We start from the raw sequence: 24,147 nt of genomic DNA on the forward strand, positions 1-24,147 counted from the left end.
CTAACGGAGGTCCTTTTCCACACGGATTATTCGATTTGAGGTGGACATCATGCCGACTGTCAGCGTGAAAAGGGACCTTCTCTTTCAGGCTTTGGGGAAAACTTACAGTAAGAAAACTCCACTACTAACATGCCTACTGTCGTAGACATCTACATTTGACATGTTTAGTGTAGAAACGACTTTTTATAGAACAGGAGAAATGCAAGATAGTCAGCAAGCAAGCATGCTAGCACGACATAAGGTTATGGTTGCGTGTCAGTTTCCAATAGGCAAAGCCATTGTTTGTATCCATAGAGACACCTTTTATTTCTGCTTGGGGTTTGTTGTAGAACTTCATAATGATCTTGGAACCGGATATGTATGGAGACAGCAGTGTATGTCATTATTTTGTTTCTACGAGGATGCCCAGATACGTGTAGCCAGATGCTCACTAGACACCGATTGCATCATGTCAGACGCTACTTCCGTTGGGCTGAATTCACATGATTAAAGTCAACTGTAGTTTTAAGATGCGTTGAAATCAGGATGATTTATTTAAATTATCTTTAAATAAATAGAGTATGTTGGGACAAGCCTTTGTTTCTTTATTCTGTTGTATTATTTGATTTGCTTTGAGTCTGTGACGTAATCATAATGCGCCTGTCAAATACAATATTCGGATTCAATACACCAGTTTTAGCTTTTTCATCATTTATCATAAACTAAATGAAAGTCATGTTTACTAATCATTCTTGCTGCCTGTTCTAGGCGATGAGGAGTTTGACGAGCTGTGTTTTGAGTTTGGACTGGAGTTGGATGAGATTGTAAGTATAATTGTGCTGATATAAAGTGTAGCCTACTTCTTCACCATGTTTGTGTTTGTGTGTAATGTTTTCTGCCCATGTTGTGGTTTATCACTGAAACTGTGAGGTGCTGCTGCACCATACCGAGTGAAATAGCTGTGCTTCTGTGATTGATATGTTTTGATCACAAATGAAGCATCCTGTGTTAAATTGCTGCACTGTGTAAAGTGATGGTTATGATGTAATGAGGACAAAGTGTTGCGATGTGACAAAAAACAAGCGATATGCTGAGGGGAGATGGTGGAATACAAATGTGTATTCATAATCATTATAATAATTTAGTTTATAAAATAATTATTGATTTTATCAAATAATATATAATTGCATAATGTTAACTTATATTGTAATCCATCTTAATAGTTTCTCTCAATTTGGAACGTTATTCATCACGTTACGGTATGGGCAAATACGTAATGCAGTATGGCACCGCCCTAGCTGTAGTAGCAGGGTAAGCCAGGGCTACAGTGGTCTTAGAGGAAAGGAAGGCATTTAATTAGAGAGCAGAGGCCTTTAGGGGTAAATTAGAGAGCAGAGGCCTATAGGGGTAAATTAGAGAGCTGTCTGGCTTTGCATCACTACAGTGAACCTCACGTGTGATTGTGTGAATGTTATGCAGAGTTGTGTGTGTGCTTTTAATGAGGTTATTATGGGATGTGTCTGTGCGGCGTTGAAACTGGTGTTTTATGATGATGTGGTGTAGATGTTGGACTGTGTGTGTGTGTGAGATATGTTGTGTTGTAGCTGGTGTGCTTATTGTGTATTGGGATGGTTTGCGTTCGGTGATGGTTTGCTGTATTTGACGTGGTTGTAGCTGGTGTGCTTGTTGTGTATTGGGATGGTTTGCGTTCGGTGATGGTTTGCTGTATTTGAGGTGGTTGTAGCTGGTGTGCTTGTTGTGTATTGGGACTGTTTGCGTTCGGTGATGGTTTGCTATGTTTGAGGTGGTTGTTGTGGATTGTGCTAACGGTTGTCATGGCGCTGGTGTTGTCAGACGTCGGAGCGGGACATAATCAGCCGTGAGCAGGGTGGGGAGAAGGCATCGGGGGCGTCCGACGTGGTGCTCTACAAGATCGACGTCCCCGCCAACCGATACGACCTGCTCTGCCTCGAAGGACTAGTGCGAGGCCTGCAGGTGTTCAAGCAGAGGTGAGCGTGTGTGTGTGTGTGTGTGTGCGCACATGTATTTGGATGTGTTTTTTCTACTTATGTTTGAGCACCCATGTTTACAGGTGTGTGTGTGCGTGTGTGCGTGCGTGCGTGTGTGCGTTCTTGAACAGGATTGAGGCTCCTCGGTACAAGCGTGTGAAAGCCTCTGGTGGGGAAGCTCAGAAGCTCATCATTACAAAAGAGGTCAGTGTGTGTGTGTGAGAGAGAGAGAATATCTGTCAGTAGTGTGTTTTTGTGGTACTGATGTGTGTAAATAGGTGTGTGTGTTTCTGTGCCCGTGCAAGGACGTATAAATATGTGTGTGTGTGCGTGCGATGATTTGTAAGTGTGTGTTTGTGTGTGCGCATGCGAGGATGTGTAAATATGCGTGTGTGTGTGTGTGTGCGCGCATGCAATGATGTATATGTGTGTGTGCATGCGAGGATGTGTAAATGTGTGTGTGTGTGTGCATGCGAGGATGTGTAAATGTGTGTGTTTGTGTGTGTGTGCGGGTGCATGCAAGGATGTGTAAATATAATATATATGTGTGTGTGTGTGTGTGTGTGTGTGTGTAAATATGTGTGTCTAGACGGCAGCAGTGAGGCCTCATGCAGTGGCTGCAGTGTTGAGGAACATCAGTTTCACCCAGGAACGCTATGACAGCTTCATCGAACTGCAGGAGAAACTCCACCAGAACGTCTGCAGGTCAGGTTCTAGTCTCTGAACATCTAGAAAAACTCCTGCAGATAATGTTCTAGGCTCTTACCCTGGAAAATCCAGAGTTCTCGCAAGAGCACAATTTGAATTGTCTCTGCGAGACACTCTGGCAATGAGTAATGATGCACGTTACTTTTGCCACTTGTATCGCGGGGAGCCAATCACATCGGTGTATCTGATATAGGCGGGCCAAAGGCAAGCTAAACGGATGACAGTCGCAATTGTGTCAAAGTCCGGAATCAGTCAGTAAACATTGGTCGTATAGTCTTATCTAATTGCGTGCAGTGAGATTTTCAAATGCACGCTTGGTGCCGCCCCTCGAGTTGGGCCATTACATTAATCGTGGCCAGGCTCTAGAAACTCCACCTGAACATCTACAGGTCATAATCTAGCCTGAAGCTCCTGAACATGCTGTAAACAGGCTAACAAGCGCTTACTGGGTTCTCCTACACAGAACAGACAGGCTAATAAGCTTTTACTGGGTTCTCCTACACAGAACCGACAGGCTAAGAAGTGCTAGAAAATGGTGGCGCAACTGGTTTGGTTTGTGTCTGGTTTGGTCATTTTCAAGCCCTAAAACTCATACTGTGTCCTGATTGGCTTCTGATATTGTGTGTGGGTTTTGATTGGCTGCTGATATTGCTATCTGTGTCCTGTTTGGCTGGTGATATTGCTGTCTGTGTCCTGATTGGCTTCTGATATTGCTGTGTATCAGCTGATGTTTTCTTTTTGTTCCTGTCCTTCCAGGAAGAGGACCCTAGTTGCCATAGGAACCCATGACCTGGACACCATCAGTGGTCCGTTCACATACACGGCCAAAGCACCCAACGACATCCGCTTCACACCCCTCAACCAGAGCAGCGAGTACACAGCCAATCAGCTCATGGGCCTCTACAAGGTCTGCTCCTATTGGCCATAACACACAGGGGGAGGGTCTGATTAGCCACGATTGGCCAATAGACACATCAGCTCTTTGTAACTTGGGCTCTAATTGATTGATCAATATGATTTCTTTGACATGGCTACAGGGAGGGGTTGCCCTAGCAGCAGTCTTTGTTATTTTAGACATTGCCACGGTAACGGTTAATGTTTTTGTGGAACAGACGGATAGTCACCTGCGTCACTACCTGCACATCATCGAGGATGAGCCTCTATACCCAGTGATCTACGACAGCAACGGAGTGGTGCTATCCATGCCCCCGATCATCAACGGTAACATACACACACATTTATACAGAAGCATTTGTTAGTCAGTCAGTAGCTTTAAGGTCTCCCTCTCTCCTCTCTCTCTCTCTGTTTGTCTGCAGGGAACCATTCAAAAATCTCTCTCAACACAAAAAATGTTTTCATTGAGTGCACAGCTACAGATCTCACAAAGGTAAGTATGCTCATACTCACACACACATGCACGCACACACACACACACACACACACACACACACACACACACACACACACACACACACACACACTAGAGTTTAGATTCTCTGCCCGAGCCCGAACTTGACACACTTGACCCGCGGGCCGGGCCGATATTTCCAGCTCTATCCTCGGGCCGGGCCGGGTCATTAATCAAGCATTTTTTTTTTATTATTATTTTTTTTAATTTTTATTTATTAGCCTACTTGGGTGGGGAGGTAAAGCTATGCCATAGTCAGAAATAATATTATATATTTTACAAAGTAGGCCAAAGTAACAAGTGTGTACAAAGTTGGCTCAGAGTTACAAAATGTCATTTGTGATGTCATCTGCGCAACACAGGTCACGCATCACACCTGCTGTGCTGTATTGTGTAGCTCACGCATCACACCTGCTGTGCTGTATTGTGTAGCTCACGCATCACACCTGCTGTGCTGTATTGTGTAGCTCACGCATCACACCTGCTGTGCTGTATTGTGTAGCTCACGCATCACACCTGCTGTGCTGTATTGTGTAGCTCACGCATCACACCTGCTGTGCTGTATTGTGTAGCTCACGCATCACACCTGCTGTGCTGTATTGTGTAGCTCACGCATCACACCTGCTGTGCTGTATTGTGTAGCTCACGCATCACACCTGCTGTGCTGTATTGTGTAGCTCACGCATCACACCTGCTGTGCTGTATTGTGTAGCTCACGCATCACACCTGCTGTGCTGTATTGTGTAGCTCACGCATCACACCTGCTGTGCTGTATTGTGTAGCTCACGCATCACACCTGCTGTGCTGTATTGTGTAGCTCACGCATCACACCTGCTGTGCTGTATTGTGTAGCTCACGCATCACACCTGCTGTGCTGTATTGTGTAGCTCACGCATCACACCTGCTGTGCTGTATTGTGTAGCTCACGCATCACACCTGCTGTGCTGTATTGTGTAGCTCACGCATCACACCTGCTGTGCTGTATTGTGTAGCTCACGCATCACACCTGCTGTGCTGTATTGTGTAGCTTCAGTGCAACGTAAAGCTTGAAGATGTAAAGAAAGAAATAAAAACAGGAGAAATAACTTGGAGCAAGTTTGGAGAAAAGTCGGAGGTAACCTATGCATTTGTCAGGTATGCTATGCACTTTGCATTAAGTGCGCACGATGTTCACCTCTATGACAGCAAAAAGACTTTAAGATGAACATGAAGCAGGCTTGCCATGGCAGAAATAATGATAGCCAGCCTTCAATGTCCTCTTTTGTCACTTCTCCAAGCATACACCTGAGAGCGAGGCAAGCCCTCACAGAGAAATGCCTTGAGTTTTGCTGCAGGGACATAATTTTACGTTGTAAGTGCTTACGTTTCTACATTCGGATTCATTTGCGATCCATTCCATTCTGAATAAACAAACATTCTTCATCCTCCGTTGCATTATTCATTAATATAATTCTAAACGGATTTCTGTAGCTCAAACAGCTCGGAATTGTAGTTGAGAACGTCAGTTATTATAATGGCCCACATATTTAAAAAATGTTGGGTTTAAATCGGGCTGGGGCTCATAATTACAGTTAATGTGTTGGGTCAGGCTCGGGCACAATGTGCACAGGTAGGGTCGGGCTTGATTTTTTGGGCCCGATCTAAGCTCTAACACACACATACACACACACACTGGCTTTACAGTCCTATGTAAAATGTACTCCTGTCATTAACCATATTAGTGTGTGTGTGTGTGTGTGTGTGTGTGTGTGTGTGTGTGTGTGTGTGTGTGTGTGTGTGTGTGTGTGTGTGACACTTTTACAGGCAAAGATTGTGCTGGACATGATGGTGACCATGTTTAGCGAGTACTGTGCGGAGCCCTTCACGTAAGAAATGTGTTTTGCACACACACACACTGCACACACACACTGCACACACACACACGCACACACACTGCACACACACACACACACACTGCACACACTGCACACACTGCACACACACACTGCACACACACACTGCACACACACACTGCACACACACACTGCACACACACACACACACACACTGCACACACACACACACACTGCACACACACACACACACACACACACACACACACACACTGCACACACTGCACACACACTGCACACACTGCACACACACACACACACACCGCACACACTGCACACACACACACTGCACACACACACACACACTGCACACACCGCACACACTGCACACACACACACACACACTGCACACACACACACTGCACACACACACACACACACACTGCACACACACACACACACTGCACACACTGCACACACACACACTGCACACACTGCACACGCACACACTGCACACACACACTGCACACACACACACACACACACACACACACACACACACACACACTGCACACACACTGCACACACACACACTGCACACACTGCACACACACTGCACACACTGCACACACACACACACACTGCACACACACTGCACACACTGCACACACACACACTGCACACACTGCACACACACACACTGCACACACTGCACACACACACACACACACTGCACACACACACTCTGCACACACACTGCACACACACTGCACACACACTGCACACACACTGCACACACTGCACACACACACACACACTGCACACACACACACACACACACTGCACACACACACGCACACACTGCACACACTGCACACACTGCACACACACACACACACACTGCACACACACACACTGCACACACACTGCACACACACTGCACACACTGCACACACACTGCACACACTGCACACACACACACACACACACACACACACACTGCACACACTGCACACACTGCACACACACACACACACACACACTGCACACACACACACACTGCACACACTGCACACACACACACACACACCACACACACACACACACACACACACACACACACACTGCACACACTGCACACACTGCACACACACACACTGCACACACACTGCACACACACTGCACACACACACTGCACACACACTGCACACACACTGCACACACACACTGCACACACTGCACACACACACACACACACACACACACACACTGCACACACTGCACACACACACACACACACACACACTGCACACACTGCACACACTGCACACACACACACACACACACACTGCACACACTGCACACACACACACACACACACTGCACACACTGCACACACTGCACACACTGCACACACTGCACACACACACACTGCACACACACTGCACACACACTGCACACACACACTGCACACACTGCACACACACACACACACACACACTGCACACACTGCACACACTGCACACACACACACTGCACACACACACACACACACACACACACACACTGCACACACTGCACACTGCACACACTGCACACTGCACACAATGCACACTGTAGTACACACAAATACAGCAACTCAAATACTTTGACTGTCCTCTGATCTCTCTCTCTCTCTCTCTCTTCCCCCCTTCTCCCTGTAGGGTGGAGGAGGCTGAAGTGTTGTATCCTGATGGGCGGTGTTGTGTGTACCCTGTACGTATCATTGCATTCAGCACTCATCTGCACTACTAGTTACAATGCCATTCTATGGGGCAGTTATAATGCCATACTGTGGGGCAGTTATAATGCCATACTATGGGGCAGTTATAATACCATACTATGGGGCAGTTATAATGCCATACTATGGGGGGCAGTTATGTAAGGGATAATGGACGACATGGTGGTCTGTTAACAGAAATTGCGAAGCGGAAAGCTAAGGTTCATCAGAATCCTGGGATATGCCCGCTTGACAACGGGAGAGATGGAACTAACGACTGGCCTTTGGCCGTAGCAACCATCCATTTAGAACTAATGACTGGCCCAGGATTCTGATGAACCTTAGCTTTCCGCTTCGCGTCGGGGCCGTTTTACAACCTCAACAGACCACCGTGTCGTCCACTAAAGGGAGCAGGTGTGCGAGTTCTTACTGATTGTGTGTGGGGTCCCCAGGAGCTGGTCTACAGGACGGAGACTCTCTCAGGAGACTTTGTCAACCGCAGAGTGGGCATCAAGTGAGTCATGCAAACACACACACACACACACAACACACACATTAACTTTTTGGCCTACTAGCCAAAGTGGCCGGCCAAAAATATTTTTTACCAGCCAAAACTTAACGTTACTTTTCTTAACTGTTCTGAAAGTGGCCTATCATTAGCCCCAGCTCAATGTCCAAATGAACGGGCCTTCTCAATGTTCAAATGAACGGGCCTTCTCAATGTCCAAATGAACGGGCCTTCCCAATGTTCCCAATGTCCAAATGAACGGGCCTTCCCAATTCAATTGAACGGGCCTTCCCAATGTTTGGAGGTCCAATAGTTTTGTAGCCTGTAATCGGTGTTGAAGCAGAGCGAACGAATTCCGTTGCTCCAGAGCTGTATATACACGGTGCCGCGTTGCTCTGTCTTGGTCAGTAACCAAGGTAACCAAGGATCGTTACTAATGACCACTGCAAAAATATGACATCGGCAACAGCTTATTTTTCAGCTATAAATTCCGTCTCATATCATTACGTCAGTAGTTAGTTGGCCATCATTAAAAGTGAAAGTGAGGAAGTAATAGCCTACATTTCTAAACAATATCTGAAATGTTTGCATTGTGTGGCGATGTACTTCGTTTCTCAGCAGATGCATGTGAGTAATGACTAAGACTAAAATGTATTGTCCTCATGTCAACATTAGGCGAACAGAACACTGATGCGAATCGGAGTTGATATGGCAAGCCAGTTTAGCGTGACAGACTGAAGTAGCGGAGTTGATATGGCAAGCCAGTTTAGCGTGACCGACTGAAGTAACGGAGTTGATATGGCAAGCCAGTTTAGCGTGACAGACTGAAGTAGCGGAGTTGATATGGCAAGCCAGTTTAGCGTGATAGACTGAAGTAGCGGAGTTGATATGGCAAGCCAGTTTAGCGTGACAGACTGAAGTAGCCTATTCTCGCAGTTGATAAGCAGCCAAAGTGTCACAGTACCTGCCATTATTCAACGGCCAATACAAACATGTAATTCCCATTGGCACTTGGTGGTTGCTAATTTCGAACCCCACACACACACACACACACACACACACACACACACACACACACACACACTGATGTCTCTCTTCCCGTCCAAAGAGAGTCTGCAGAGAGTATCGCTGCGTTGCTGACACGCATGTGCTTGAGGTCGGAGGTCACCGGCCAGGGCGACGAGATCAGGGTGGAGGTTCCGCCCACGCGCTCTGATGTCATCCACGCCTGTGACATCATGGAGGACGCCGCCATCGCCTACGGCTTCAACAACATCATCCGCACCACGCCCAAAACCTACACAGTAGCCAATCAGGTGAGAGAGGCTTAATAACCACGCCCAAAACCTACATAGCACAGCTAATCAGATTAGAGGGTCCAATTGACCATAGCAGTGCAGTGTAGTTCCTTGCTGATTTTGTATACTTACTTATCTTTGTGTGTGTGTGTTTTAGCTCCCGTTGAATAAGTTGACAGAGTTGCTTAGGACTGACTTGGCTGCTGCTGGTTTCACTGAGGCACTGACGTTCGCTCTGGTAAGAAACACACACACACCACCCAACATAATGCGCACGCTCTCCTACACACACGTATTGCCATAATAATTTGCTCTGGTAAGAACACACACACACACACACACACACACACACACACACACACACACACACACACACACACACACACACACACACACACACACACACACCACCACCAGCACCAAACATATGCGCACGCTCACCCACACACACACATATTACCAGACTCACTGAGACATGACATTTGCTCTGATGAAACACACACACACACACACCCCCCCCGACATACTGTATGTACACATGCACCTACACACATCTTCACACACAGAAATTTCACATAGACCCAAGCATACACTTCTGTGTGTGTGTGTGTGCGTGTGCACGTGTGTGTGCGCCTGTGTGTGTGCGCGTGTGTGCGTGTGTGTGTGTGCGTGTGCGTGTGCGTGCGCGTGCGCGTGTGTGTGTGTGTGTGTAGTGTTCACAGGAGGACATAGCAGAGAAGCTAGGGAAGAAGATAAAGGATGTGAAGGCTGTGCACATCGCCAACCCAAAGACCGCTGAGTTTCAGGTGAGACCCTTTATACACACTGTGAGAAGTTGAACTTTCCCCCTTCTCCCTACTGTATATCGGACTTTAGAGACGTTTTGGTGCGCCACTTGAAATGCAAGAGAGGGAGAGACTCCACTCGGTTGCACACACACATACAGTACATGCACCCATACGCACACAGTCACCCGCCACATCTCCCTGGCGTATAAACGATGTTGTGTGTTTGTTTGAAGTATTGTTTCATGTTGTGTAAAGTGTGTTTGGTGTACACACACACAGCACCCTTTACACACACACAGCACCCTTTACACACACACACACACACAGCACCCTTTACACTGTCACACACAGCACCCTCTACACACACACACACAGCACCCTTTACACACACACACACACACACAGCACCCTTTACACTGTCACACACAGCACCCTCTACACACACACACACAGCACCCTTTACACACACACACACACACACAGTACCCTTTACACACACACACATACACACACACACAGTACCCTTTACACACAAAATAAGTCCTGACAGGGCGAGCCGGACCCCGACGCACAGTGGAGGGGTCTTGTCCCGCCCTGAAGGGACTTATTTTCCCAGTAATGACCGGCGTTCTATACATTATCCCGCTTACTACACGGCTACTTGCCAAAACGAAATAATAAACTCCCCACGATATGACTTAGCCTACATAGCCTAGACTATAGCGTATTTGTTACGCTTCATCGTGGCATTTGCTGTGAAACAAATAGTTCGCAACAACACACGCTGAACTTGAATCAAACATTCTTTAGAACACAGCTGATCAACCGTCTGCTTTCACTTTTGAATGAAGTTCCAGTCCTTGCGTAGTGATATGAAAGACGTATCAGAAGCACAAAACCCGTTGCCATTGACAGCGGTAATTATATGTTTGCAGCGGTAATTACATGAATATATTTTACGGTAGAAGTTCTACTTGCCTTGTGAAGAGCCGTGTAATGTTGAATAATCATCTCAATATTGACCAAAATAATCATATTATGATTTTTGGCATAATCGAGCAGCTTTGCTCAAGATCAATAATGATGGTCGATCTCTTTCATTACGGTTGGATCCTTAAAAGAATGTGTTAGACGTGAAATTATTAAGTTTTGCACAGTGGTGTGAAGTAGCTGTGTGTGTGTGTGTGTGTGTGTGTGTGTGTGTGTGTGTGTGTCCCAGAACTTACTGAGTGTAGTTCCATGTCTGTCCTGCAGGTGGCGCGCACCACTCTGTTGCCAGGGTTACTGAAGACTTTGGCAGCCAATCGCAAGATGCCCCTCCCTCTCAAGCTGTTTGAGATCTCCGACATCGTATTGAAGGATGACAAGAGAGGTGTGTGTGTGTGTGTGTGTGTGACTGTGTGTGTGTGTGTGTGACTGTGTGTGTGTGTCTGTGTCTGTGACTGTGTGTGTGTGTGTGTGTGTGTGTGTGTGTGTGTGTGTGTGTGTGTGTGTCTCTGTGACTGTGTGTGTGTGTCTGTGACTGTGTGTGTGTGTCTGTGACTGTGTGTGTGTGTCTGTGACTGTGTGTGTGTGTGTGTGACTGTGTGTGTATGTGTGTGTCTGTGACTGTGTGTGTGTGTCTGTGTCTGTGTGTGTGTGTGTGTGTGTCTGTGACTGTGTGTGTGTGTGTGTGTCTGTGACTGTGTGTGTGTGTGTCTGTGACTGTGTGTGTCTGTGTGTGTGTGTGTGTGTGTCTGTGACTGTGTGTGTCTGTGTGTGTGTGTGTGTGTGTCTGTGACTGTGTGTGTGTGTGTGTGTCTATGTAACTGTGCGTGTGTGTGTGTGTGTCTATGTACCTGTGTAGGTATGTGTGTGTGTGTGTGTATGTGTGTTTACTTGTTTGTTATTGATATTGTGTGTCATTGTGTTCCTGTGTCCCATTTATGATTCTGATTGGGTAATATGTAATATGCATGCCTGATTGGGTAATATGCGTGTCTGGTTGGGTAATATGTAATATGCGTGCCTGATTGAATAATATGCGTGTCTGATTGGGTAATATGTAATATGCGTGCCTGATTGGGTAATATGTAATATGCGTGCCTGATTGGGTACCGTGACCATGGTTACCACATCCAGGCAGCCGAAGGTAGGCAATCAGGTGGTCAGTGGCTTTGTGAATATCACTCACAAGTACACACACACACACTCACACACACACACACACACACACACACACACACACAGATATATTTATATTTTGTGGAATCACGCACACATAGACACGATCGAATGTGTGTGTGTCATAAAATACAGTGTAAAAGTGCTGTATTTCTCCCTTCACTCCCTTTGTCTGAAGAGCTGAGATGAGCTCAGTGATCAATAACAGGCTTGGGTAATATGCGTGTCTGATTGGGTAATATGTAATATGTGTCCCTGATTGTGTAATATGTGTGCCTGATTGGGTAATATGTAATATGCGTGTCCTGATTGGGTAATATGTAATATGCGTGTCTGATTGGGTAATGCGTGCGTGCCTGAAACCGTATTTTTTTTGTTGATGACTGTCTGTGCTGTTATTAGCTGTTTGAGTGTCCACCTCACCAAGATATGGGTTGTTGTAGTAATAACGTACGTCAGCATCACCAACATATGGGTTGTTGTAGTAATAACGTACGTCAGCATCACCAACATATGGGTTGTTGTAGTAATAACGTACGTCAGCATCACCAACATATGGGTTGTTGTAGTAATAACGTCTGCCTTCCCAAATAGTTTGTCTGGTGGCTTTCATACATGAAAGCAGATGAAATGGTGATGCGTTTCAACTCTCATTTTCAATGCGCCGAGCAAGGCTCCACACAAACATAGAACCCAGACGTCTCTCTGAGCAAGGCTCCTCACAGATATAGAACCCACAAACATAGAACCCACAAACACAGAACCCAGACGTCTCTCTGAGCAAGGCTCCACACAAACATAGAACCCAGACGTCTCTCTAAGCAAGGCTGATCATAGATATAGAACCCACAAACATAGAACCCAGACATCTCTCTAAGCAAGGCTCCACATATACATAGAACCCAGACACATAGAACCCACACACAGAACCCACACACATAGAACCCAGACGTCTCTGAGAACTCCAACCCTCTCTCATGCTCTGGTGTCTTCAGCATTCATGTCAGTCGGATTTGACTTCACTGATGTGTGTGTTGTGTTGTGATGCAAAAGACAACGCACGCACGCATGCACGCACGCATGCGCACACACACACACACACACACACACACACACACACACACACAATCCAATTTAGCAGCAAGACCATTGAGACTGAGACTGAGATGTATCTTGTGGTATTGGCTGTTCAGAATCAGAAATCAATGTTGAATTCCACTGTAACTGAACTGCAGTGATTATAAATGTGACATGACCTGTGACGTCTCTCCTCTCTCTCTCCCCCTGGTGGTCAGATGTGGGAGCGCGGAATAACCGCCGGCTGTGTGCCGTGTTCTATAACAAGTCTCCGGGCTTCGAGGTCATCCACGGCCTCCTCGATCGGGTCATGCAGCTGTTGGAGGTCAACCCGGGTCGTGACCATGGATACCACATCCAGGCAGCCGAAGGTAGGCAATCAGGTGGTCAGTGGCTTTGTGAATATCACTCACAAGTACACACACACACACACACACACAGATATATTTATATTTTGTGGAATCACGCACACATAGACACGATCGAATGTGTGTGTGTCATAAAATACAGTGTAAAAGTGCTGTATTTCTCCCTTCACTCCCTTTGTCTGAAGAGCTGAGATGAGCTCAGTGATCAATAACAGGCTTGATACAGATCCCCCATGACCTTGAGATGGGGGGGGGGGGTGCTGAGGTCATTGTGTTTCATACACACATGCACAGATAGGGGGGGGGTATAGAGAGAGGAGAAGGACAGAAACATGATGCCCAGACAGGAGAGTGATGGATGCAGCTGGAGTCAGTCTACACACACACACGCACACAGACACAGACACACCACACGCACACACACACCGCACGCACGCCACGCACACACACACACACACACACACACACACACACACACACACACTCACCTACACACATGCACACACGCGCGCACACACACACACACACACACACACGTCTACAGTACATTCCAAGGCAGGTATAGAGCCACAGGCAAACACCCCAGACGTGGGAGCACACACACAATCCATCTCCAGCATCCTGCATGCACACTCACCGGGACACACACATAATCTCATCATCAAGCACAGACACACACCACACACACACACCACACACACACACACACACAGACACACCACACACACACACACACACACACACACACACACACACAATCTCATCATCAAGCACTCACAGTCAGCCTGAAAGCTCAGTTGAAACCAGATATTGAGTGATGGAGAGAGAGAGAGAGAGAGAGAGAGAGAGAGAGAGAGAGAGAGAGAGAGAGAGAGAGAGAGAGAGAGAGAGAGAGAGAGAGAGAGAGAGAGAGAGAGAGAGAGAGCTGTAAAGGCATTTCGGTAACCTATTTTGTGGAATTTTCGTAACCTTAGTGGCATTTCTGTAACATCATGTGGCATTTTGGTAACGTCCAAATGGCATTTCTGTAACCAAAGTGGCATTTTAGTAACATTCCTTTTTGGAGTGGAATATTTGTAACATATGAAATAAAAAGCTTTTTTTATACAATTAAATATAATCTGAGTTACTTACCACCCTCTTAGTGTAATCATGCAAAAAATTTTAAACATTTTGTTTATACATCAACAGGAGATTAAATTATCATATGGTGTCTATATTCTCTCTCTCAGCCAGCTACAGCCTGTCCCCACTACAGAACTCTTCATCCCAGCACCACTCCACTCTTCATTAGCAGTTACAGTAGCTCTTCTGCATCTTTAGTTGGCCCTTCTCTATACAGACACTGACCACCCCACCCCCCTGCAAGCACAGCACACTGTGAAACTAAACACATTTTCTTAACTTCTCTCCCTCCCCATGTCCGACACACCTTGTTAGGGATACAGTTAGGGATAGCCAAGCAGGCAGGTCGTATCCGAGGCTTTATCAGTAAGCAAGGCTGCATTAATGCTGCCGCGATTAGTTGACTTATTCAATGTATTCGACTATCAAAAGTTCATTTTCTGCGCCCTCGCGGCACTTCAGCAGCCTACATGTAGAAAGGTCGCAGCCCCTTACTCGCAGTTTCCCCAAATATTAACAAAGTAGCACTCACAAAAACTGTTCGGAAGTCGCAACTATATCTAGTCTATGTTTGCAACAATTAAGGGGAGTTTATGAGCGGTCCCTCCTCCAGTGGTACGGTCCTAACGAACGCCAGGTTGACACACAGTTACAGTAGGCCTAATTGAGAGTTTAAAAAAAATCGTTATTGTTCCATCGTCGTCCAGCAGCTGTCAACATACAACGGAAAACAGGCGATTTTGGAAGGTGTGTAGCCTTCCAAAATCGCTTTAACTTTTTTAATCTAGGCGGCATTCCACCCAGAGTCAGAGGCTTACCCTCTGTGATATGAATGAATGTTCTGCCTCCATATGCTCAAGCAGGCCTTTATGTCCATGTCGCAAATGTAGAGTCCGACTTGATGCAGCCACAATCATCTTGAAAGTAGCCTATAGCCTAGGCCTGACAGGAGATAACATTCTACAATTTACACTGATTTTTTCTCCTCTGTTGATCTTGCGACGTTGTTGGCGAATTTGTATATGCCTATAAAAACAAAATACCACTTCATTTCGGGTTAAAATGCATTTTTTAATGCCTTACATTAGCCTACCACGTTACAGCAAATTAGGCCCATTAGGCCTACATTATGCCACTTTTATAACGCGTTACTCCCAACACTGTATGAGGGCAATTCCACGGAAAGTGGACTTTTTGTCACATCCATAACGGCAGTGAAATGCCTTGGCATTTGTATGATGTGAATGATAACATTAATTTTCTGTACATTTCATTTTTTCTCATGTACATTCTTCAGCCAAAAATAGCAAATGCTCAAATTTCATGTAATCATTCACATCATACCATACCATCACATTTTATTGGCGTTATGGATGTTACAAAAAACGTAATTTTCCATGGAATTGCCTATAGGCACAACAAAACACTAAGAGGGGAATTAACCCAAGTGCGTGCGTACAGTCAAAAAACGCGTATTACGCATATTTCACTCTGCCAGAATTCTCCCCTGTGTCATTTACGCTCGATAGAGGGAGAGTTACGCGTTTTGGCACCCCCAAACTCTGGGTGTTTCTTATGTATACAACTCTTGCGTGCATTCGGCCACTGACTTTCCAGCTGGTTCTCCAACATGTCGCTCTCAAGCTCAGTCGCTTGCCGCCTTGCTAGAGCTCGCCAGAGGCTGAAACACGCTACTACATTTAAACACAGTTGCCGCGACTCGAAGCATTCCAGCCTACGAAATTAATAAAAAGTAAATCATGCATAATTTAAAAATAAATCAATAGGCTACTTGGCTACGCAATAAGGTTTCCATTACAGGACCGCGGACGTTCAATTAACGCATGAAAGCGGATGGTTTGTTTGAAATCCCGACACTCTTTCAACATGGAACGTAATAGTGATCATCAAATACCCCCCAGATTTCAGTGCCCATCAGTCCCAACATTTAACAATATAATCAAACAGTCGAAAAGTAAATTAAATATCAAACTAAACCGAAAATGTCATGCTTTTGAAGGCCTACCAGTATGCCGCTCCAAGAAACGCATGTCTCAAAATAAAACTTGCATAAGAAATAAAGGGCCGTCTCGAATACAATTCTGCCCCTAAAGGCCTGTACTTTGTCTTAAGACCCCGACCATAATTTGAGGATTTACAGTATCTAAGTAGACAAACTGGCTTCAGATATCCAACAGAGTGAATACGAGATTGTGCAGTCTTAGCTGTGGTTAGTGACACGATGCTGTTAATGGGGAGTTTTACATAGCATAAACCTATAGGTTATTATTTATTTGGCGTACCTATAAGGCTTTTTTCCTTATCAACACTGCGGGGGATTTGACGCTTGTCGCTGTGTGTGTGACAGAAGCGGAATGGGAGAATGCGTGTAACAAAAAAACTAAAAAAGCTTACGAGCGATTTACGCGCAAATGGGAGAATCCAATGAAAATGACAATGAGGCACTAAACATATGCTGAAAACAGCACTGGTATTTCGCACAGCAAAAGTGGGGGGGTCCAAACTAACAATTTTAAAAAGTCGTATAATGGCCTTTTAAAATATCGAAAACGGATCATTGATCAGGAGGAAAAAATATCATGGATCAGGAAAAAATAATTTTCCTCGGCTCTCCCCCCAGGCCAAAACATTTCTCCTGGCCCTTCCCCTAAGGCTTAAAAAATTCCCTTAGGCCCCCCCCCCCCCCCCTGACGACCACCGCCCCCCGGTAAATATCAGTTTTTAGGGCTGTATTAAGGTCCAGCGCCACTATAAGGTGAAATAATATATTGCGTTTGATGTCGGGTAAAGGCCGAATTTGAACATGTATTTTATTGTATTGTATTTTAAATAATTTAGCATGCCAAAATAAAGGTTGAGACATTCTATATTTGATTGTTCATCGTTATTTCTAAGCTACATTTATCATAACAAATTATCAAACAAAATCATCACAGGATATTCAGCAACTGCTTCGTGAGTGATATCAACGATTCATGTTTGATCAATGATATCAATGCACATTAAAATGACAACTTTGCCTCCATGCAATGCCAATGCAGGATAATCCTATATCTTGACCAGACATTGGCTATCTTGTATCCGGTCCAGTCAAAGGCCAATTTTGAAGTCTTTGCGTGGTAGACTGAAATGTCAAGTGTCGCGCAGATTGCGTCCTGCACAAAACTCATTGCACTCAATTATACTTTTTCTGTTTAAATATACGATGTAGCGGGGTGTAACAAAAGCTCAAATGACCCATCTGCAAGAATCGAGTGATGGGTCGTCTTTAGGGGCATGGTCTGGCTCTGGAATTGAGCGCTGGTTGAGATTACGAAATTAAGGGAGCGCCTTCGCAATGGAAATGCGATGGAATGCGTTCAACACCATGATACGTGCACGGTGTTGGAGCCTATAGGCTACATGAAACTTGCTGGATTAAAAAAAGAAAAACACTGTGTAATCAGTTAACATTGAAATAACATGAGCAGAACTTGCAATTAAATAGCCCATTTCTCTCGCCTAAATTTAAGTGATCTTTGGAGTAGGATTTATCCATTTATCCAAAGAGGGAACATTCACTCTCAGTTTTTATGTCAGCCTATTTAAAGACTTCCTACATCATAGATGGTGGAAAATCATCCACCAAGTATTGTTTTCAATAAATCAGATTCATCTTTTGGATGTCTATTTTCCTCTAGGCTATGGCTATAAGAATGAACGTAATTCAAGTCTAGCGCATAATAGCGCAAATAATCGCGGGAGATACAATTTATCATCATTGTCTTTCAGAAGCTGAACTATGGGTATATCTGCTCCTATGTTTGAGGTAAAGGTATTAAATGAAACAAGACAGCCAGACGCACACATTGGTGCCAATTGTAGCACACTTGCTCAAGAGATGGATACATTCTTCTACTCCAAAGATCGCTTAGGCCTACATTTAGGCTAGAGAAATAGGCCTACAGTAGGCTCCCTATTTGTAAGCTCTGCTCAGAAAATGCTATGCCATGAAATATGCTGGTATTATACAAATATGCTGTTTGAACCCATGGAAAATGCACCCAATTTCATCCTGTAGCCTAATGTTATTTCAATGTTTACTGATTACAGTGATTTTTTTAAAAGCAGCAAGTTTCATGTATAGGCTCCAACACCTTTATTTGAGATATATGCAAAGCCATATTCCACCCTTCTAAATGCAAAATATCTGACCTCAGCTGAACTTACAGTCAGCTCTTGATGTGTAGATTTCATTTAATGCACGTAAAGCCATATTCCACCCTTCTACATGCAAAATATCTGACCTCATACGTGGCACATGGGCATTACAAACTGACCTGCTGAACTCACAGTCAGTACATTTTAGGATGCATCTCTGGGATACTTACACCTAGGTGCCTTGTATCATATATTTCCTGAAAGCTCTTGATGTGTAGATGTCATTTAATGTATGCAAAGTCATATTCCACCCTTCTACATGCAAAATATCTGACCTCATATGTGGCACATGGGCATTACAAACTGACCAGCTGAACTCACAGTCAGTACATTTTGAACACAGACTGCTAGACATGTGAAAACTCTACTCTCAGTACTTGTCAATTGTAGATATGTGATTCAATGATGTACATTTTTGACATTGTTCACAGTTAGTCTAAACTTAACCCTAGGAAATGTTACAGAAATGCCACAAAATACACTTTTACTTTGTAGTGCTCTCTTCCAATATATTTTGTAAAAAAAATTTCCAACAATATTATAAGTGTTACTTTACTGTCCAAAGCTATAGTGATACCTTCCCCCTTAATTTTATGCAGGCTGAAATCACAAACATTTTATATTTCCCATTCATTCTCATTCATTTATATGTCGAAATGTCTATATTTTTTACTTATATTGTCATAAATGTCAAAAGTAGTATTTGTCAAGTAGATATGTGATTCAGTGATGTAATGATGTAAATGTTTTTTTGATATTGTTCATAGTTTGACTAAACCTAACCCTAGGCAGTGTTACAGAAATGCCACAGAAACGTATTATTAGTTCATATTTCTCCTTTAAAACACATCCTCTGAATTTCTCCTAGATGAAATGAAGTATCATACAATATTGTTCAAAACTGTGGTGATCATTTGTTTTTTTGGTGTTATACAAGTAGAATAATAGCAAAAATAAGGGACGTTACCAATATGCCACAATAGATTATATACTCAATAAAAATGATAAAAATTTTGATTTTTGCTCAGAAACCACTGGTTTACTACACAGACTACTGATTTTCCCTTTTACACAAAGAAAACTGCAAATATTATATTTTAATACTGTTGTAGACAGCAAAACTTCTTCATCACAATTTGTGGAATTTCGGTAACGTCAGCTAAATACAGAAATTCTAAATAAATCCCTTAAAAGTTAACCAATCTTTCTGAAACTAACTGAGGGTGTTAAGGGGGTCCCCTACAACAGGAATTGATGGTAAAACACTTGCCTCACTAATGCACAACTTGCAAGGAACACACACAATATAAAAGCTTCAAGTCCATAGTAACATATATGATCCAAGGGGCTCTTTTCGGCCAAATATTTTGACAAAAATTAAAAACCGGAGTGAATAGGAGGGAATTATTATGGTCAAGGTATAGCACCAAATGAGATCCAGAATCTGTAAAAACATTTTAAATCCCCCTTGAAATGGTGGATATAGGACTTATGGCATTTTGGTAACCTCTCACACTTTTAAATGGCCATAAAATTTATTTAACTAAGGTTATGACTCTAAATAAAATATATGATAAAGAGAAGGATGGTCACATCAGGTTTATGTGTAAAAGTATCTACAGAGACCATATTTGAGTTGTTGGAGAGTGAAAAAAGAGCAATGTTACAAAAATGCCACTTCCCTACAGCTATAGAGAGAGAGAGAGAGAGAGAGAGAGAGAGAGAGAGAGAGAGAGGGGGCGTGGACAGCTGATGTCTGGGGGTGGCCGTAAAGAAAGGCCGTAGTGTTCGGACCACACTGGTACAGGAGCTACAAGTTGCACTGCTTTAGACCCTTTCAATCTGTTCTAGAGGATTTCACACAGGTACAGGAGCTACGAGTTGCACTGTTTTAGACCCTTTCAATCTGTTCTGGCAATATTTTCTAGTGAACCCATCCCACAAATCACCCACAAGTTTGTTGCAAATCCTCCGCAAACATTTGATTTTTGTAAGGGTTCCTAGAGGATTTCCGGTTGAATAGTCGGAGCATATTGATCTACAAAATGTCAACTTTAAAACCATTAGCTCAACAAATGGGTTTACATATTCTGATTACAATCGGGAAAATGGCTCTCTTGGAATAAAACTGCCGATCCAATTAGAATGTTAATCATGCTGGGTGTCATGGTAACACACAGAGTGCCCTCCATAACCATAATATCCCGATAGTGTGATCCTGCAATACTAGATACATTGCAAAAGATTCATCTGCTGTTCACTCTGATTGGATGATCTCTGCTGGTCTCTGATTGGATATTCTCTGCTGGTCTCTGATTGGATGATCTCTGTTGGTCTCTGATTGGATGATCTCTCTTGGTCTCTGATTGGATGATCTCTGTTGGTCTCTGATTGGATGATCTCTGCTGGTCTCTGATTGGATATTCTCTGCTGGTCTCTGATTGGATGATCTCTGTTGGTCTCTGATTGGATGATCTCTGTTGGTCTCTCTCTGTCTCTCTGTCTCTCAGATTCAACCTTCTTCCCTGGGCGCTGCGCAGAGATCTTTGCACGCGGGCAGAGTGTTGGACACCTCGGGGTCCTTCACCCAGATGTGATCAACCGCTTCGAGCTCACGCTACCCTGTTCTGCCCTCGACCTGGACATCGAGCCTTTCCTGTGAAACCATGGTAGCGCTTGGCCTAACCGCACCCCACAGACTCCTGCTCGGATATGATTGGCTCATCATCATCATCCCCCAGGAAATGGCTTGCTCTGATTGGACAGAAGGACTTTGGTGCTGTGAGGGGTGTGTCTTTGTCTATCAGGACCCCTCAAGGTAGCCGTGGCAGATGCCTGTGTGTATTCACACAAAGCCTGTCAATATGTGTGTGTGTGCGTGTGTGTGTGTGTTTCTCTTAAGCACGCACAAACACACACACAAACACCCTATCCTTTTGTAGAATCACTTAAAAGCTTTTGGACAATAAAGACCATCTTTATCTGGACATTACCTGTGTGTGTGTTCATGAACTTAGAGTGTGTGTGTTTGCATTGGGCATTTATCTGATTGTGTGTTTGCATTGGTGTGCGTGTGTTCATGAACTTAGTGTGTGTGTGTGTATTTGCACTGGGCACTTATCTGATTGTGTGTTTGCATTGGTGTGTGTGTGTGTTTGTACACCCTTGTCAGGCTGCATTCCTTGCTATCAGATCTCTCTCTGTTTCCTTTAAATGTGAGTGTGTGTGTCATCTAAATGCTTTATTCTGATATGTGCTTCTCTCACTACTTACTGCACAGTTGAGTGTGTGTGTGCCAGTGTGGGTGTGTGTGTGTCTTGTGGAGTGATCTAGATCTGTTCCAAGGTGTGCAAGGTGCGTGTTCCAAAATTTGCAAGGTGTGTATGTTCCAAGGTGTGTGTGTGTATTCCAAAGTGTGTGCCCGCTCCAGCAATGTGTGTTTCTGTGTGTGAAATGCATGGAGCTGTACGTGTGTGTGTGTGTGTGCGTTCTCTGGTGGTGTGTGTGAGTGTGTGTGTGTGTGTGCGTTCTCTGGTGGTGTGTGTGCGTCTGTGCGTTCTTTGGTGGTGTGTGTGAGTGTGTGTGTGTATTTAATGATACTACATGCAAGTCTGGTTTGATGGTGGTGTATGTCAGTGTGTGTGTATATTTAATGGTATTACATGCAAGTCTGGTGGTGTATATCAGTGTGTGTGTATATTTAATGGTACTACATGCAAGTCTGGATTGATGTTAGAGTTTAGAAGGTTTGCATGACTTTTATTCAGCTGTATCCAGTGGTGGAATGTAACGAATGTACTTCGTTACTGTACTTAAGTAAATTTTCCACGTATTTGTACTTTACTTAAGTAAAATTTATAGTGCATACTTTTGACTTTTACTTCGTTACATTTTACAGCAATTATCTGTACTTTTACTCCGCTACATTTCTACAACACCATCGTTCCTTTTTACGATACATTTTATGATCAGTTTTTTTTTTCTCTCTGACAAACACGTTTGTTTTACCAGGGGGCGGGGTTGCTACCAAAGATTCTGGAGCGCTACGTGCAATCTTAGAAACATAAGCTTCTAGTCTAGACCAGGCAAAGCGTGAGCTTGTAGCCATCCCATCTGCAGGCTATATTCACCAGACCCATGGCTACACTGTACATGCAACTGTGTTCTGTGCCTTTCTCTGTCTGTTATCTGCAGCGTTAGGGCCTCCCCTCCGATGAGATTGCTATCCGCGGATCAGCTAAGTTACAGGCTATGCCCATGCTTCTGTCACACGTCTGATCATTTGCGGCACAAATGAATGGTAGACTATTAATGAACCGGTGGCCGGAAAAAACGTAAAATTTTCCAGATTAGGAAATATTCCTTAATTGTGTGTGATCAAATAAAGATGCATAGCCTACAATTGGGGGGTAGTAATGTGAACGCTCATTCAATGTCTATGCGTCTGCGCAAGTGAAACTGAACCTAATCATAAAGACACCTTTCTCAGCAACTTTTCTGTTCAATCAGCATAATTTGCATTACGATCCACCCGACGTTTCCCTGGTCTACCCCGTTAACCTTCAGGCTCTCGTGTTTTGCTGAATGATATTACTCAGCAGATCACTCTAGTTAGGTAACCAGAATTACAGTCTCTAGAATTGTAGGTCAGAATGTAAACTGTGCCACAGATGGTAAGCACAATTGCATTAGCTTAAAACTATCTAGTCGAGTATAACCTAAAACTAGCTTAATTAAAATGCCACAGCCCATACTGATTTTTCGTTTTAGAATATAGATATTAAGAGAATAAATCATTATGCAAATACTTTTACTTTTAATACTTAAAGTACATTTAAAAGCAGGTACTTTTTACTTTTACTTAAGTAGGGTTGTCATTGTGGTACTTTTACTTTTACTAAAGT

General features: G+C 44.2%; 2 protein-coding genes across 4 annotated transcripts in view; one reads left to right on the forward strand and one right to left on the reverse strand.

Annotated features, from left to right (window-relative positions):
* On the forward strand, positions 1-22,230 carry farsb (phenylalanyl-tRNA synthetase subunit beta). The gene is made up of 17 exons (XM_076282994.1): positions 1-107; positions 748-803; positions 1,834-1,988; positions 2,120-2,192; positions 2,578-2,693; positions 3,453-3,603; positions 3,809-3,917; positions 4,013-4,083; positions 5,908-5,969; positions 7,640-7,691; positions 8,148-8,209; positions 9,312-9,519; positions 9,659-9,739; positions 10,215-10,307; positions 11,544-11,661; positions 13,748-13,900; positions 21,754-22,230. Exons 1-17 carry the CDS (start codon positions 50-52, stop codon positions 21,903-21,905), a joined length of 1,770 nt encoding a protein of 589 aa, XP_076139109.1. The 5' UTR covers positions 1-49; the 3' UTR covers positions 21,906-22,230.
* A 751-nt stretch (positions 22,231-22,981) lies between these two features.
* sgpp2 (sphingosine-1-phosphate phosphatase 2) overlaps positions 22,982-24,147 on the reverse strand; it is a 6,711-nt gene continuing 5,545 nt past the window's right edge. For all 3 annotated transcript variants that reach the window (XM_076282997.1, XM_076282998.1, XM_076282995.1), the window contains exon 5: positions 22,982-24,147. This exon is cut by the window's right edge and continues 841 nt beyond it. The gene's annotated coding sequence lies outside the window, so the exon portion shown is untranslated.

Source organism: Alosa pseudoharengus, unplaced genomic scaffold, assembly GCF_046254945.1.
Source record: "Alosa pseudoharengus isolate Yale_2024_CS ecotype anadromous, Long Island Sound unplaced genomic scaffold, YU_APseudo_1.1 YU_APseudo_1.1_scf_13, whole genome shotgun sequence".
NCBI lineage: Eukaryota > Metazoa > Chordata > Actinopteri > Clupeiformes > Clupeidae > Alosa > Alosa pseudoharengus.